The 15,222-nt window shown below is 36.3% G+C and overlaps 1 protein-coding gene across 1 annotated transcript in view; it reads right to left on the bottom strand.

Annotated features, from left to right (window-relative positions):
* Positions 1-1,592: 1,592 nt before the first annotated feature.
* Positions 1,593-15,222, bottom strand: part of ALDH1A1 (aldehyde dehydrogenase 1 family member A1) — a 58,557-nt gene continuing 44,927 nt past the window's right edge. Inside the window, exons 9-15 of the mRNA XM_005435721.3 lie at positions 13,954-14,067; positions 12,168-12,270; positions 11,419-11,603; positions 8,136-8,300; positions 6,079-6,236; positions 4,469-4,543; positions 1,593-2,214 (exon numbers count right to left, since the gene is read on the bottom strand). Coding sequence (XP_005435778.1) covers positions 2,142-2,214; positions 4,469-4,543; positions 6,079-6,236; positions 8,136-8,300; positions 11,419-11,603; positions 12,168-12,270; positions 13,954-14,067 — 873 coding nt within the window. The 3' untranslated portion in view covers positions 1,593-2,141. The remainder of the gene's footprint in view (positions 2,215-4,468; positions 4,544-6,078; positions 6,237-8,135; positions 8,301-11,418; positions 11,604-12,167; positions 12,271-13,953; positions 14,068-15,222) is intronic.

Below are 15,222 nucleotides of genomic sequence, written 5' to 3'. Positions count from 1 at the left end.
CTTCCATGTGAACCAAAGAAGGTAAGTGGAGATGATCAGGAATATAATTTCAGGAATGTAATCCTGATCTGAACCAAAATGCAGATGTAGACTTACTGTCATTTGTTTACTTATCCTCCTTTGAGACTTCTACAGCTGACTTCAGCAAAACCAGAATTTGAACAGTAGAGATTTATGAAGACCCGCACCTGCTTTACATACTGGCTTCAATATATCCAGGTTGTTTTTTCTAATATTATATGTGTCACCAATTTTAAAGTCTTTTGGAGTATTTTGCCATTCTTTTCTTCTCTGCAGCTTATTCCTTTAGGATTTCTTCCCCCCGCCCCCCCCCCCCCCCCCCCAGTATTTGACATTTATTTTTATTTCTGTGCTTTCTTCTGTACAATTGCCTCTGCTAAGTAATCTATGTTAATTATTGCCATGATACATTTTTACTTTTGATTCACTCTTCTTTCTTTTGCTTCTTCTATTATTTTGTTACTTGTTTCTTGATACAGGAAAAGAATGGGGTTTGTTTGACAATTATGGCTACTGAAATTATTTCAAAAGTATGTGTATAGGATTTGGAACTGACACCTTTCAAGAACAGATAACGTTGAGACCTGTGGAAGGATATACCTGTGCCACAAGTGTTATGTCCAGTTCTCAACTTCATGAAAAAAGGCATCCAGAGAAGAATGAACGCCTGATACGGCTTTGTTTTAATCCTAATTAAAAAAAAAAAAAAAAAAAAAAAAAGAGAGAGAAAAAGGAAAACAAAGAAAAACACTGACAAGCATATCCAAATGAACAAAACCTCTTTCCTCACAATACTGTACAAATTCTTCATACTTGTTGCTTAAAAATGTGTGGTGTGCTGTATTGTTACTAATGGGCAGACCTTGTACATAAGGTTGTATCTAAGGCTGACCCTCTCTAATAAGAGATGAGTTGTGGCTCTGGATACAGTCCAGAGCAGGATATATAATTGCTGTATTTGGTGTCTGTAGACCACTGTCCAAGAGCTTATCTGGTAGCTGCTGATGGTGAATAGCCCTTGGAGGGTGCTGAGAGCTGTGCTGGCAGAGAATTGTGAAATACCAAAATTGCACAGACCAAGAGACTTTAGACGTTATGGCCAGCTTGGGATATATATATCTGCAGAGGGCCTTTATGAGAATAAAACGATACACAAAAAAAAGAAAATGAGGTAAACCGATGAAGGGACTCAATGGACTATAGGGAGGAAACCATCCCAAGTTATAAGGAGGCATGTAGCTACAGGTAAATGGAGCAGGTATGAGTCACAAAAAAGAGTGCCTTCTCTTCTTTCCCTTTAATATTTCTTGCTTGTTCTCTGTTAAGACTTTTTATATACTTATTGCTACAAAGCCAGGTTTTGGCTCTTCGCAAATTGTCCAGTGTTCCGTGTGTTCATATTTTTCCATTTATAATACTGTCAAAGTATTAGGGACTTTAGTCTCCATATAGCAAAAATAGTATACTTCTGATGGCCTAAACACACCATTAAGACAGTAGTGCCTCTTTATGGATATAAAAAATGTACTATGTAGTGCCTAGTGGCTGAAAGACTAATGAAAGAACCAATATTAGCTTTTGAAGGTGGATTTTAATATTGTTTAATACTATCTAGATTACATTTGTGTAGTATGATGAATACATTCAGTAGTGTAAGTAATATATCTAGAAAAAGTTTATTATTTTTAACGACACAGAAAAGTATCTATCTGCTAATTACTCATAAGTGCTTTTGTTAAGGCCACAAAGAAGAGAAAATGCAGAGAGCTTGCAATCTAACATTTATAAAAGCACATAAATTCAAACTGTACCAATAGAATACATTGAAAAAAGAATGTTTTCATAGTACTATAGAGACCTTCCACTGAAAATGAAAAATAGTTCCTTCTGAACATGAATTTCAAAATTACTTAGCTATGTACCAGATACTAAAATTTCCTTTTCTGTTAACTGCATTAGAATTTCCTACATTATTCTTTATATGGTCAATGTAAGCAAGTACCTCTCACACAATCAGAAAGCAAAAAGGTTAATGAATAATTTGGGAAATGAATTTTTTCAGAATTGAGATTGCCTTTTCAGACTCATTTGAAGATGTCAAATTCTGCACTTCAACAGCATTAAGAGTTCTTCTGTGGGATTTTGATTGCGACAGTCTTAACTTCTGTGTACTCATGAAGACCATATTCTCCCCTAGATAAAAGAGAACCAAGAGCAGTATTTATGCTAATGCTTTTATATGAGTTATGTCCTGGATGGAATTTTCAGTGGTGCTCTGTAATTGGCCAGATGTATAGCAAGTATACTGGACATATTTGGGAGACATCTGTGCAACTAGACTGCTGCTGGAACCCTTTCTAAAAGCTATAGCAACTGTCTTTCTTAGAAAAGTAGGAGAGAGAGCAGTTTCATTTCTGCACAAAAGAATGGCATGTAATCAATTTAGTGCATATCTAAACTGGGTGCCTGTGCAGTAAATCGGGCACAAGTTAGGTCTTCACAAATACGCTCAACATGTTATTTGCGAAAGCTTTCCTCTGCTGTCAAGAGTTTTCTTCAGAGTCAAAGAATTTGCACTTCACCTCAAATGGGGGACATAATTAATCCACTATGATATCTCCCAAACAGTGAAAAACACTTAAATCTTGATGACGTATTATCAGCATGATTCCACCTTTACATTTTACATGATGAGATGAAGCTTGCTTGCGTGCCTAGATGCTTGACATCTGACACAGTCAAGCTATTTAGACATAACTTGATTGTTTGATAGAGTAAGGGATTGCTACACTAAAATGTTATCCAGTTCTTACTGCCATTTTACTAGATACATGTGTCTACAAAACAGAAATCTGTGCTCAGGACTCCTGTGCTGTCAAAAATGTTTACCGATTATCTTCATTTTTGAAGAGGCATTCTGTTAGTACATGACATTCAGTAATTTAATTCTTAATGGTATTATCATTGCAAGAATTATACAGGGGATTTTATTCTGGGATTCAAGGAAGTCAACGGCTAGATGCACTGATTTTCTGAATATTTCAGTGCAGCTGTTTCCCACATATTACTGCCTCTCTTAAAATCAATGACACAGGTTTTCTTCCTTGCAGTTTTGTAAGGAATATTTTTATTGGTCCACTAATTGTGATTTTGAACAAAGCATTAGGAAAAACTTAATTTGCACAAAAGCTTAGCTCCTTCAGAATGCACGGTTATAGACAATATTACAGTGTTCCTGTTATTTCCAGCAAATAACCCCCCAAAATATTCCTGCAAAAGGCTGTGATTCAGAATCAATGATCTCCCAGGTTTTGGCATCCAGGAAATGCAAAACAGTCTTTGATAGTAATGGCCTAAATTATTTGGGTTTTTTTGCATTCACATTTTCTAAAGCTCTCAGCATTGGCATGACTCTGTTTCCTTTGAAATCAGCAAGAGCTTTGACATCAGGAGCAGACTGAGACCAGTGAAAGTAAGCATGAGAACCCTAGCCTTTATCTCAAAAAAAAAAAAAAAAGGGGGGAAAAGGAAGCTCTGAAGCCCTTAACCTGCACATACATTTTTAATTACTTCCATTATTCTTTACCATTATACCATAAAAGTGTTATGTATTTGGCTTAATAAAAGGGAAAATTTACATGTTTTGATTTATATTCATTGTTTTAAAAATACTTCATTGTTCCCAGATATATGGCATTTTTGACAAAAGACTGCTTGTGATTTATGTTCCAAAACCCTCCAGAAGACATAATCCTACATAATATAATGAACATGTATGACATCAAATGTTTCAGTACATAATAAATTAAATGATTCTCTTACTAATGTAAAGGTCAAGATGAATACAGGTAAGGCAGGACATGATTCAAATTGAAACTGGACTAAACCTTAGAAGTTTGAAAGAATTTCATTAGCTTGTCATTTCTGCATAGTCCTCTACTTCTAATCTAGCAAAAGACCAAAGGTCCAGGGACTACTGAGGACTAATTTTGTCATAACTTTTGACTAAGCTGGACAAACTGCAAAAATATTGTTGTCATCACAAAACTTTGAAACTGAAAACTCTTGTTTAAATCAAAACTTTTGAAATGTCTTGTGCTCCCAAAAACTTAGCATTTAAAGGAGATTCCACAAACTACACACATAAGTATCTTCATGCAGATGACAAAATCTGTACACCATAAATATAATGATCAGTTTGGCATATCAGTAGATCACAAGCTACTAAAATCAGTCATTTTGATAAAATGTGTATCTAAGTAACATTCTTATTTGTTTTATAGAGGAATTGTTTGCTTGACATTGTCTCTGACAACATGAAGCCTCTAACACTATATAGACTAATTCGACAAAAAATAGGCATCCTAGTTATGAATATTTAAAGTTGAGTTTTGGAATTTCACTTTGCAGTTCCTGTGAACCTACCTTTTAAAAAGTGTTTACTTACATTTCTCGTCCATTTCCTGACATCTTAAACCCTCCAAAAGGACACTGAGCAGACATTGCACTATAACAATTGACCCTGGAAGTTCAGAAAAATTATTTTTAACAGTGTGAAATGACTTTTCTTACTTCTGAAAAATCAGTTTTTTTCTTTTGACTGTAAAAGACGTGATAATATTCACAAACTCTATCTAAGTAATGAATTTACAAAAATATATATGTTGAAAGTTCAGAGAAACAGAGCATTACCAGAAACTACAGCTATGATCAGGGTTCTAATGCTCGTCAAGGATCTTCAAGCAAAATGGCAGTCACATGTTTCTCTGATAGTTATGATAAAATTCCTTCCTAACTAGTGCATAAACTCTCAAACTGAAGACTGGTCACAAGTCTTCTGCAGGTACACTTCCAACAGACAAATCCAGCACCACTTCAGTATATAGTTAGGAAAAATTGATACTACTCAGTGTTAAACCATATTCTATATTGTGGTTGAGAACAAAAATATAGTAATGAGTAAAAAAAGGAATTTTACAGGAGAATTTATAGTATGAAGAGTTTTGGCAGAATGTCCATCTTTCTCTTCAACTGAGAAGTTATTTTTATCTTGCAACATTGTCAAATCAGATATTATCTATTTCATATCATATAATTTCTGCTGCTGTTAATCTACTGGTTTCAACAATAGATGTTCTGCTCATAGTTAAAGATTCCTAGACAGACCAGCAATGTTGTAAATGCAAAACCCAAAGACTCCACTTTTATTTGTTTTTTTTTTTACATTTAAAAGATACCAACTCCTAAGTCAAAACTGTTAATTCATTTTTATAAAGGATATGCTTTTAGGTCACAGGACCTGGGCAGGAATTTGTGCTGGCTGCAAATTCTTTCAGATAAAATGTAAATTGGACATAGATTTTGTGTTCAAGTAAAATTAGTTGTTCTCTTTTTGTTGCATTAAAATAATTGAGGGAAATGCAGGTCATGGTCAGTGATAGTCATTAGACTCAGTCTGCTATTCCTCCAAACTTTCCCTCTTGCATCTTTCAGCCTTTGCCTTTCCAGGTCCCTGTAGGCTGCCTCTTTCTTTCCCACTGCTGGAAATAGTTGTTCCTATAGCAGCTGTCTCCTACTTGTGTTTCCTTCCTTTTTTTCAACCACATTTTATCAATCTTTTCCATCACAGGTGGATGTTCTGACCAGGTTAATGGCCACAGAACTTCAGATAATTAGTTCCTTTACACAGTATACACAGCAATTTCTGCAAATTAAGTATGTATTGGGCTATGCCCAGGTCCTGAACTGAAAGGAAAGTGGCGCTTACTGTATTTCCTTTTGTTTTCTTTCCTTTTTAGCAAGCCAATTTCCTTTTTTCCTAGTAAGTTTACAAGACAATTTTGTGAAGACTTACAGGAAGTAGTTATTTAATAACATCTTAAGTATGGAAAGATGAAGGCAATGGAAGCACACGAGGATAACATTAATCTACCTCTCTAAAGATGTTAAGGAATTCAGATATAAAAATATACCACCCAAGAAAGTGTTAAAATATCCTACAAGTACTGCCATTGTCACCTGCAGTTCTGAAGGAATATTTAAAACCCCATTACTTACCATACTATTCCAGCCTGAAGAGCAGCTGCAAATGTCAGTGCTTTATCAATGTCTTTGGTAAAAACTGCTGCTGCTAAGCCATAGGTAGTATTATTTGCCCTCCTGATAACTTCATCTACAGTTTTAAACTTCATGATTTGTTGAACAGGTCCAAATATCTGTTTCAGACACATGCAAACATGTAAAGTGGATTAGAATAGCTTATTATCGTAAATTATGTATATTTAAAAATTTTAGTTCTGTCAGATGGCCTTATTCCTGAATTCATTCAGTCAGCTGTGTACATCTCAGAACAGAGTTCTAAAAAGCATTATAAATTCACATAAAAGTCAGATTTTTGTAGCATGGAGCAAATCAAGATAGTATATTGTAGAATGATTAATAAAACAATATAAAAATAAATAAATAGAAAAAATAAATAATGAAAACAATTAAATAAAGATGGAAAGACACTCACCTTAAAGGTAGTTAACACAGAGCCATGTGTTACATATCTACACTGGTTATCAGCAAACTGGTGTTTTCTTGTGTAGAGTTGAGAAGGACATTCAACTTTACCTTCCCCTAAACTTCCTATCAGACCTTTATCTCTGCAGTTAGCTACACAACTGGGCAAATATTCCAAGTGAAACAAATAATTCTGCTTTCCATATGGGTGTTATGCGAGATAATAGTCTCTCAAGGCTTGGCTTTCCCACTGCTGCTGCTCCATGTTCTCAGTCAGAGGTGCCCATGCCCACCACACAGTACCAAGACTCTGCAGGGCAGGGGGGCATTAGCACATCTGATTACTGCTGTTCCCATAGATTGTGATCTTTTAATTTGATTTTCCTAGAAAGTGTTTAGTGCTAGCTTCTAACTGGAGTTGCAGGGATTGATTTACATAGCTCAGAAAACCACTGAACATTCCCTCACTGTTCAAGCTGTGAGTTGCAGAACCTGGATATCTAAATTGCCTTGGCTCTCTGAGGTTTCATTATTCAATACACTCAAAATAGTGTGAGAAAAACAGCTCTTGTACTGCTGACCCAAAGGAAACCAATAGATCTGTGAAGAAACATACATCTCTGAAGTTTCCTACCTGCCTCCCAGACTGACAGAAACAATGTAAATTATTTCTCATACAGTTCTCATCTGTTTTATAGCTCTCTCCCCTTGACAATTAAGTCTGGATGTTCTGGTGTTCATTTTAACTCAGCCTGTTGACTCTTGCTAGGTACATTCAGCAGACTGCATCAGCAGTATCACTGGCTATATAAAGCAACACCTAGATTTGTAACAGTTGTGAAGGAGCTTTCTGGTATGAAGAAGTATAAAGGACACAGAACTGCAGCAGTTGTTGATCAAGATGAGTGTGAAAAAACAGAGAAGAGGTCATAACTGGACTTGGAGGCTGTGCTTACTGAACTGTTTTTCTCAATGGCATAGCAGCTCTGCACTCCTCACTCCTGTTCGTTGTAGATGATCACTGATGCCCTGGCACCGCCACCTTAGCTGGGTCAGTAGAAGCTCTTTCAGTGCTGTGTAAACACATGTGCAAACTGATCCAGGTTAAATAACCCTGCAGAGGCAAAAGTCTGCTTTGCTGTATTTCCACAAACAAAATGCCTGTGGAAGCACAATCAAACTATTTCCTTGGTGCCTGTTGTGTCCAAACCCCAACTTAAGTGGCTCCTTTTAGGCAGTGCAAAGAGTGGACAAGCTGTGCCTTCATAATCTGCCTCTCTGTTCAGGTTACTGGAACTCTCAGATGTGAGACATGGGCAGTATGGTGTGATGTAAACAATCCTAACCTCAGCAGCATTTTCTTATCTACTGCCAGTGTATGCTGGAGTCTTCGTTGGCAGGTCAACCTACGTACTCCTTTCCCTCACCTCCACTGAGTTGGTGAAACCAGCATTAGAAATTAAGAAAAGCATTTTAACCACCACCAGAATAGAACAACAGATTTACTGAGTGTTTTTATGTAGCCACTTGATCTTCTAAATGGATATTTTGTACAGACATTCAAACAGACAATCTCCAGTGAGAGTACAGACTGCCAAGAATTTATTTACCTCTTCTTTGGCGATGCGCATATCATCTGTAACATTTGAAAAAACTGTGGGCTGGATGAAGTAACCTTTGTCTCCCCATGGACCTCCTCCACATTCCAGTTTGGCTCCTTCTTTTTTCCCACTCTCAATTAGCTCCAGGATTTTTTGAAACTGTTCCTTATCAATCTAAATGAAAAGATATCACAAGAATGAAAACAGCACACACTGATAATAACTGTTCACCTAACTCATTAACCAAAACCTAACAATGTTCCAGCTTTATTCAATTGCATGTGTTGAAGTCGAACAGCTGGAGTTCTTGTCACTAACTTCTCAAAACTTTCCAGGCTTTTCTCAAATAGGCTAAAAATCAGAAATTTTGACATAGAAGAATCAGCTGTAAAGGGACTGATACCCTTGTTTTCTTTAGTAAAAAAAATAAATTAAAAAATTCTATAAAATGAGTGTGTTTCATACTTCTTCCAGTACTCTTGCGAAGCACTAATAGTTCAACAAATTAAAAATTGTTCAGCTTGATTCTGAAAAATCTGCAGAGGTCTTGATCTAAGAGTCTTCTGAGCTTGATGCAAGAGTCTTCTGAGCTTCACTAGGTCTGGCAGACTGGCCACACTTTTTTCCTAAACTATTAAAGAAGGTTAAAAAGCAACAATAAGATATAACTGCAATTCAATGCTGTTTTGAGATAATTCTGATTTAATAGTGGAATAAAGTTTTTTATATTTGTGGATTGAGAAGCATAAATGACAGATTTTTTATGGTATGAAGCCAATCTCTGCCCCAAGCCTACCAAGAAATTCAATATATGCCAAGCTTATTGCAGTTTGGCTCTATAGCATAGCAAAATGATTGGTCTTTGGTTGAAGGGGTTTATGGTGGCAGTGCAATAGGAGCTTGTATTTCCCTAACACCTTCCAATTTCCAGTGGCAAATTGGATAAAAAGAAATAGTATAAATGGGGACTAGAAAAAGATCACATATTGGCTCCTCTCCTCCCCTCTCCAAGTCAAGAAATCACCACTTCAGGCCTGAAGGGAAATTGTGCACAAAACAACATTTATATCACCAAAAACTCAGTGGTAAAGTTTGTTTGGTAGAAGCCCCTAACACCCCTTTTTTTATTTGTTTGTTTTTGTTTTGTTTTGTATTGTTGTTGTTGTTGTTATTGTTCCATTTTTGTGATTCTTTCCTTCACTCTTTCAGGCCTTCAAGCACTGGCTCAGGAAGATAGTGGGATTATTTCTAGGGGAACTCTTGTACAGAAGCTTTTTCTCTGTGATCATACCCATCAGTTAGCAGAGTAGGTGTACATCTTATTCTCCTATTCATGCAATAAAAATTTCTTATTTGTTTAAAACACGTTTTACCATGATCATAGAATGCAACAATATTTTCAAAGATTCTGGGGCATCCTAGATGCATACTAGATTAAACAGCTATTCAGCTAAAGCTATGATAAAAGTTTGTATTTATAGGGATATGGATTCATAAGGGTATCTATAAGGAGGTAATTTTTAGTTCACTGCCTTTGTCATTTTTTAAAAAACAATTGTCTTACTGCTTACTGAAGACATAAAACTTCTGCTACCCTGGTGGCCAAGTATCTCTTGTGCATAAACACCTTGAAGAGAAGATGAGGTTTAGATGACACAGGTCACATTGCTGTCAGTACTACCTTTGTTATTATAATAATCATAATTTTTCTTCATGTGTGAATTAGCATATTTATGATCTTTTGAATTCCATTAGGGTCTGGCTTTTCTTTTGTGCCTGCTGTGTAAAATGTTACCCAAACTTGCTGCCTGAGGCAGGTGCTGCCCCAGAGGGCCTGGGAACTGGAGGACAAATATGGCTTTTGAGGAGGCTCTATGACAAAGGAGCACAGTGAATATGCCTGATACAGGCTGTCGGGTTTTGTTTCTAGAAAGAATTAGTCAAAGGACAACATGGAATTTAAAGACAAAGAGAGATGTTTAACAACTACCACAAAAGAAATGCACCTAAATAGCATGGTTAAAATTTTTGATTAAATGGGATCATACCAGTTTTAAAAGGAGGAACTTTACTAATATGAAAAAAATTAAGATTTCTGCTAAAGCTCCTAAGAAGAGAAAGAGGTCAAGAAAGGCAAATGATGAGACTGGAGAAGAAAAGAGTTATCACAGACTTTAAAATGTCTCCAATAATGCTTTTTTTTTCATGTTTAACCTTCTTTTTTTTAATAAAAGCTTACTTTCATCTCTCATTTAAGTTCTTAGCATGAATTTCAAACTCAGAAAAGCCACAATAACATAAGAATAGATTCCTGTAAGTTTTGTATAAGCTGTACAGCAGACAGTTGTTTGAATCTTCCCATCCTCTGGTATTTAAATTTATTCAGCTGAACATACTAGCTTGTTAGCAAGACATATTGCACAATATCAAAATAACATCCTTAGTATTTTTAAATTCTCCAAATCCTGTGTGGCTTGGAATGCATTTTTCCAATTTACTTGGTGTCTTTGATTACATAAAATGACTGTGATAACCAATGAAGAACACATTACATTATGAAATGTGCAGGAATTGCTTTGTCTCCAGCTTTTGCTTTGTCTCCAGTAGCGTTCCTTGATTCTGTGACAATCAAATATGTACATAATAACTCTGCCAAGAAAGTATATATGCTGTTAGCACAAGCTGATATGGGAATAAGACTCTAGATGAAAACTAATTTAACAATGCTCTAATGTGATCCACTGAAGCCACAGCATTGTGAAAACTATGCTTTTTAATGTTGCATTTTAGCATTCATTTATTAGGAAATCTGTTGGTATAACCTTTTAACATAAGCAGAAAAAAGTACAGAATGATGCATTTCAGTTCTGTAATATTCTAAAACCGAGAGCAGCATAATGAAAGACTAGCACCTTGAAAAAGGGGAAAACCCCCATGATTGTATTTTATCTCATCAAGCTACTCACTTATAGTGGCACTATTTGAATATAATGTTAGCAATCTTTGATCACACTTGTGCAGCTGTTGCTCTGCAGCTTTCTCAAAACATTTAAATTCTATATAATTGTTCCCATTCCATAACAAAAGGAACTAGAAAAGAGAAAGGAACCTCACCCTTAGGCCTATGATAGTGGCATGACCAGCCATCACTCCAGTTTCTTCCTCCAGTTCCTCCAGACTAACCACTAGACAACTGTACTTATTCTTGGAACTAATGCAACAGTAGGTTTAGAAGTATATTAAACTGTGATGTCATGTCATGATTATATTGGAAACATGTAACATTACTTACTTGAGGGCCTTGCTGTACATCAGGCAACAGAGGATCCCCAAGAGTATACTTCTTTGCTCGTTCAATGCTCCGACGAACAAACTCGTCATAAATAGACTCTTCCACAAAAATCCTAGATCCTGCTATACAACACTGTCCCTGGTGGTAGAACAGACCAATATGGGCAAATTCCACAGCAGCGTCCACTGCAAAGAAATGCAGAGTTCACCAGATCATAAACCTGAATGGTCACGTCATAAATTCTTTACAAACCATGGTCAATTCATATAATTTTCATTTTTAGCACTTTTTATTTTTATGGCCCTTTAAAACAGATATTGATCCTTTGACTTATGTCAAAAACTACTCTTATCAAGCATAGCACAGCACATGTAAACAAACACACATTCAGCTCTTCTGTGTCAAATGTAGATTCAACATTATTTGCCCTATCAGCAGTAACAAGTGGAGTATTCAGCTAGAAAGTTAATAGACTTGTATAAGATCCATCTAGCTGCTTTTCATTCTGCATTCATGTTGTATTAGGATGATCCTTAAGTACGGTAAGGGTAGACAGGTTGTCAGAGGTTCATATCCTTTCAGAAGCCACCAATTTTTGATGGTTATCTAACTTAAAACTATGGCGTGACAAGAAAACATTAAAACTTACTCCTTCATTAAACAGGTACAAATAATTTACTGACAAAGAAAATAAAAAGAACATGGGGCTTGCAAAAGTAGTAGGTTTATATAATAAAAATGCTACTAACAGTCTGCGTCTGCAAATATAATGTTAGGACTTTTTCCTCCAAGTTCCAATGTAACTCTCTTCAGATTGCTCTTCCCTGCTGCTTCTTTAATCAGTTTGCCAACCTAAAAAGTAGGGAGACAACAGCTTTATCTCAAAAAGTTTATTATGACCTCAATAACACTTCTTTGAGTTCCTCAGAAGTGAAAATCAGTTCACAGTTGGCTGGTATCCCAGTAACTGTAGAAATGAAAAATAAATTTAAAAAATTAAAAAATTTTAAAGAGTCGGGTTGTAGGTGACTTGCAGTCTACAAACCAGGGATGCTTCCCAGAAGTGTTTCCCCCTGGACACACTCATGTTAACTGCTAAAGATGTCTGGTGGGTTTTTCGTTACCACCACTCTATTTGCTTGTGTCTGTCATCTAAAGTAAGCACTGATTCCTGCTCTGCCAGTTACTCCCATTAGGTGAGAAGTTCCTCTGTTTTATACATGGAAAAGCCCTTTGATACACAAAGTGTATGAGAGAAAAAGTAGTTAACTACACTGCCTGTATAGCGAACTCTTCCTTACTCCAATTTCTCCCTTAGAAGAAAGAAGAGGAAATGGACACTGTGAGGCAGAGCCCCTACCCTGCTTCTTTCCATTGATAGCATAATTAAAGCAACTACTTTATATGAATTGTCCTGGAAAAAACTGTGAAGCAAAAGCATGCTTGTAGCCCTCATGGCTTTAACCTGCAACTGCTCATTTGTAGCAACCATCAAATAATTTCCTCCAGTCTCCCTGCCCATATTCCTGTTTTCATTTCTCACTGCTAAACTACACTGTTACAGGAAGAGGACTGTCACAAAATTCAGTGAATACACTATCTGGTCCACTTGCCTTGGAGGGGCATGGACACTGGAAGCCATAGTTAGTACTGTCCATTGGAAACATCCATGGGATATTTCTCATACGTTGCGTTTTAGATTATTTTCTTTTTATCCCCATTACTTGAGAGCTAGAAGTTTCTAAGAGTAAACACAGCTCTTGCTGTTGGTGTATACTGATCCTTGACATTAGGCAATGATATTTATCTTTGGAGTGTATATCCAAGAAGTTAAGAGACCACCTGGCAGCTCTTCCACATAGCATGCATACAGAAAGATAATATAATGTACTGTGTTAAGGATACAGTTATTTAATGCCTGCACTGAGAAATCTTCAGTCATACCACTCACAGTTCTTCAGAGTGAAGGTTAGGAAAATTGAACAGAAATTACTTCCCTTCCAATTATTAAACTGATATGTATTCAAATACACTTCTGAGACCACCTAGATGATCATCAGTATCATTCAAAGACCAAAACGCCACCACCCTACCTAAGGATGTGCAGAACCAGGAATGAGATTTCTGAAGTACCTTCCTACTATCCTGCTGTTGTTAAAAATAAATAGAATGGAGCACAGCCTGTTTCACATTTCGCATTTAAAAAAATAATTATTCTTATAAAAAGAAGCAAACAGTTATGAAAATGTTATCTTTTTAAGGGACAAGACTTAAAATAACCTTGGTATACTAGAACTTACTGTATCTCATGGGGTGCCTCTGTTTGAAGGGCTTTCTTGCAATACAAACACTGTTAGATATGTTTGAAGTTAATAATAACCAGCAAATCATTAAACAGACTTTGTTTAACAAACCAGCAGCCAAAAGAAAGAAAAAAGTTAAAATAATTACACAGAACAAGTTAGATATTAAATCATCACTGGGAATCAGAGGGGTACATTTCCTGCTTATATTTTCTTGTATTCGTTATAGTACCTCTGTAGAGCCTGTGAAAGCTACTTTATCTACATCCATGTGGTGAGAAATTGCTGCTCCAGCGGTGGGTCCAAAGCCTGGTACAATGTTCACAACTCCAGGTGGAAATCCTACCTGAATTGGAGGAGAGAACCCTGTAAATCTGGGGAAGGATAATGACTAGAAGTACGTATCCATACAGTCTTACTTCCCTTTTCAGTTCTCCAGCTACTTTTTCCTGGTCATACAGTTATTCTCAGCCCTAGAGCCCAAAATGTGTTCATTCTCTCATGATTTACACCCTTTTCCCCCTCACCTGTATTTTAGGCTATTGAACTGGCTCTTTTTTTTTTTTTTTTTACAAAAAGAATATTTAATTTCAGTTCTTTTTCAGTGCCATTGCCAAGAATACATTTTTTTTTCTTTTCTCCCCCAGTCAGATGTACAAAGAAAAAGATTGCTTAGTCTCATGCCTGCTTCCTTAAAGCTATTTGAAATATCTGGTGTGCTTGCTGACTTTTGCTCATTACCCCTTATGCTAGATGGAATTTAATTAATGATCTGCTGACTTACACTGAAATTCTATTAAGAAAAATGATGGAAATCTCACTTCAAACTCAATGTCTTTGCTTTTTCTTCTGGATGTGTGTTGAAAGTAGAGAGTGGGCAACATGAAAGTTTACAGCAAAAAAGAGGCAGATCAGCTACCAAGCATGAAAAAGCTGGCTACCTGAGATAGCCTGCAAATTTTCTATTTAAAGAGGCTTTTCCTGTGGGTCAAGTCAAACCTATAGCTTCCCACCAATTCTGTATTAGATATGTTCCATCCATAGGCAAAAGAAGTTCTTTTCTTCCAACAGCTTGTAACGATGTGTGAACTGGGACTGACTTCCCAGTAGCTATGGAGCAGCTATGGGATCTCAATGGCACTTGCAGAGAAAGCATAGAATTAAAAGACCAAAGAAGTGCATCTCCTGTATTATCACTGAAATGAATCTCTTTTTAGCACTAAACAGGACTTTGGAATTACATGCAAAGATTCCATTCTTATTTGGAAAGTGATCAGTTTCAGCTGGTGAGTTACAGCTCTTAAACCTCATGTCCTGCGTTATGGATACCAGACAATTACTTTGAGCAATTTCTGTCCCTTGCATGTTCATGCTCAGATACATTCTGTCCATGATTTTTATGCTCATTTAATGTTCCAGATTAATATTTACCCTTGGAAATGATAAGACAATGAGGTTCCTTCCATTTGCTTTGCATTGTGTTTCATAATTTGCAGAGAAA

Source organism: Falco cherrug, chromosome Z (assembly GCF_023634085.1).
Source record: "Falco cherrug isolate bFalChe1 chromosome Z, bFalChe1.pri, whole genome shotgun sequence".
Classification (NCBI taxonomy): domain Eukaryota; kingdom Metazoa; phylum Chordata; class Aves; order Falconiformes; family Falconidae; genus Falco; species Falco cherrug.
Note: the sequence above shows the minus strand (reverse complement) of the source record. Positions and strands in the feature narration are given on the sequence as shown.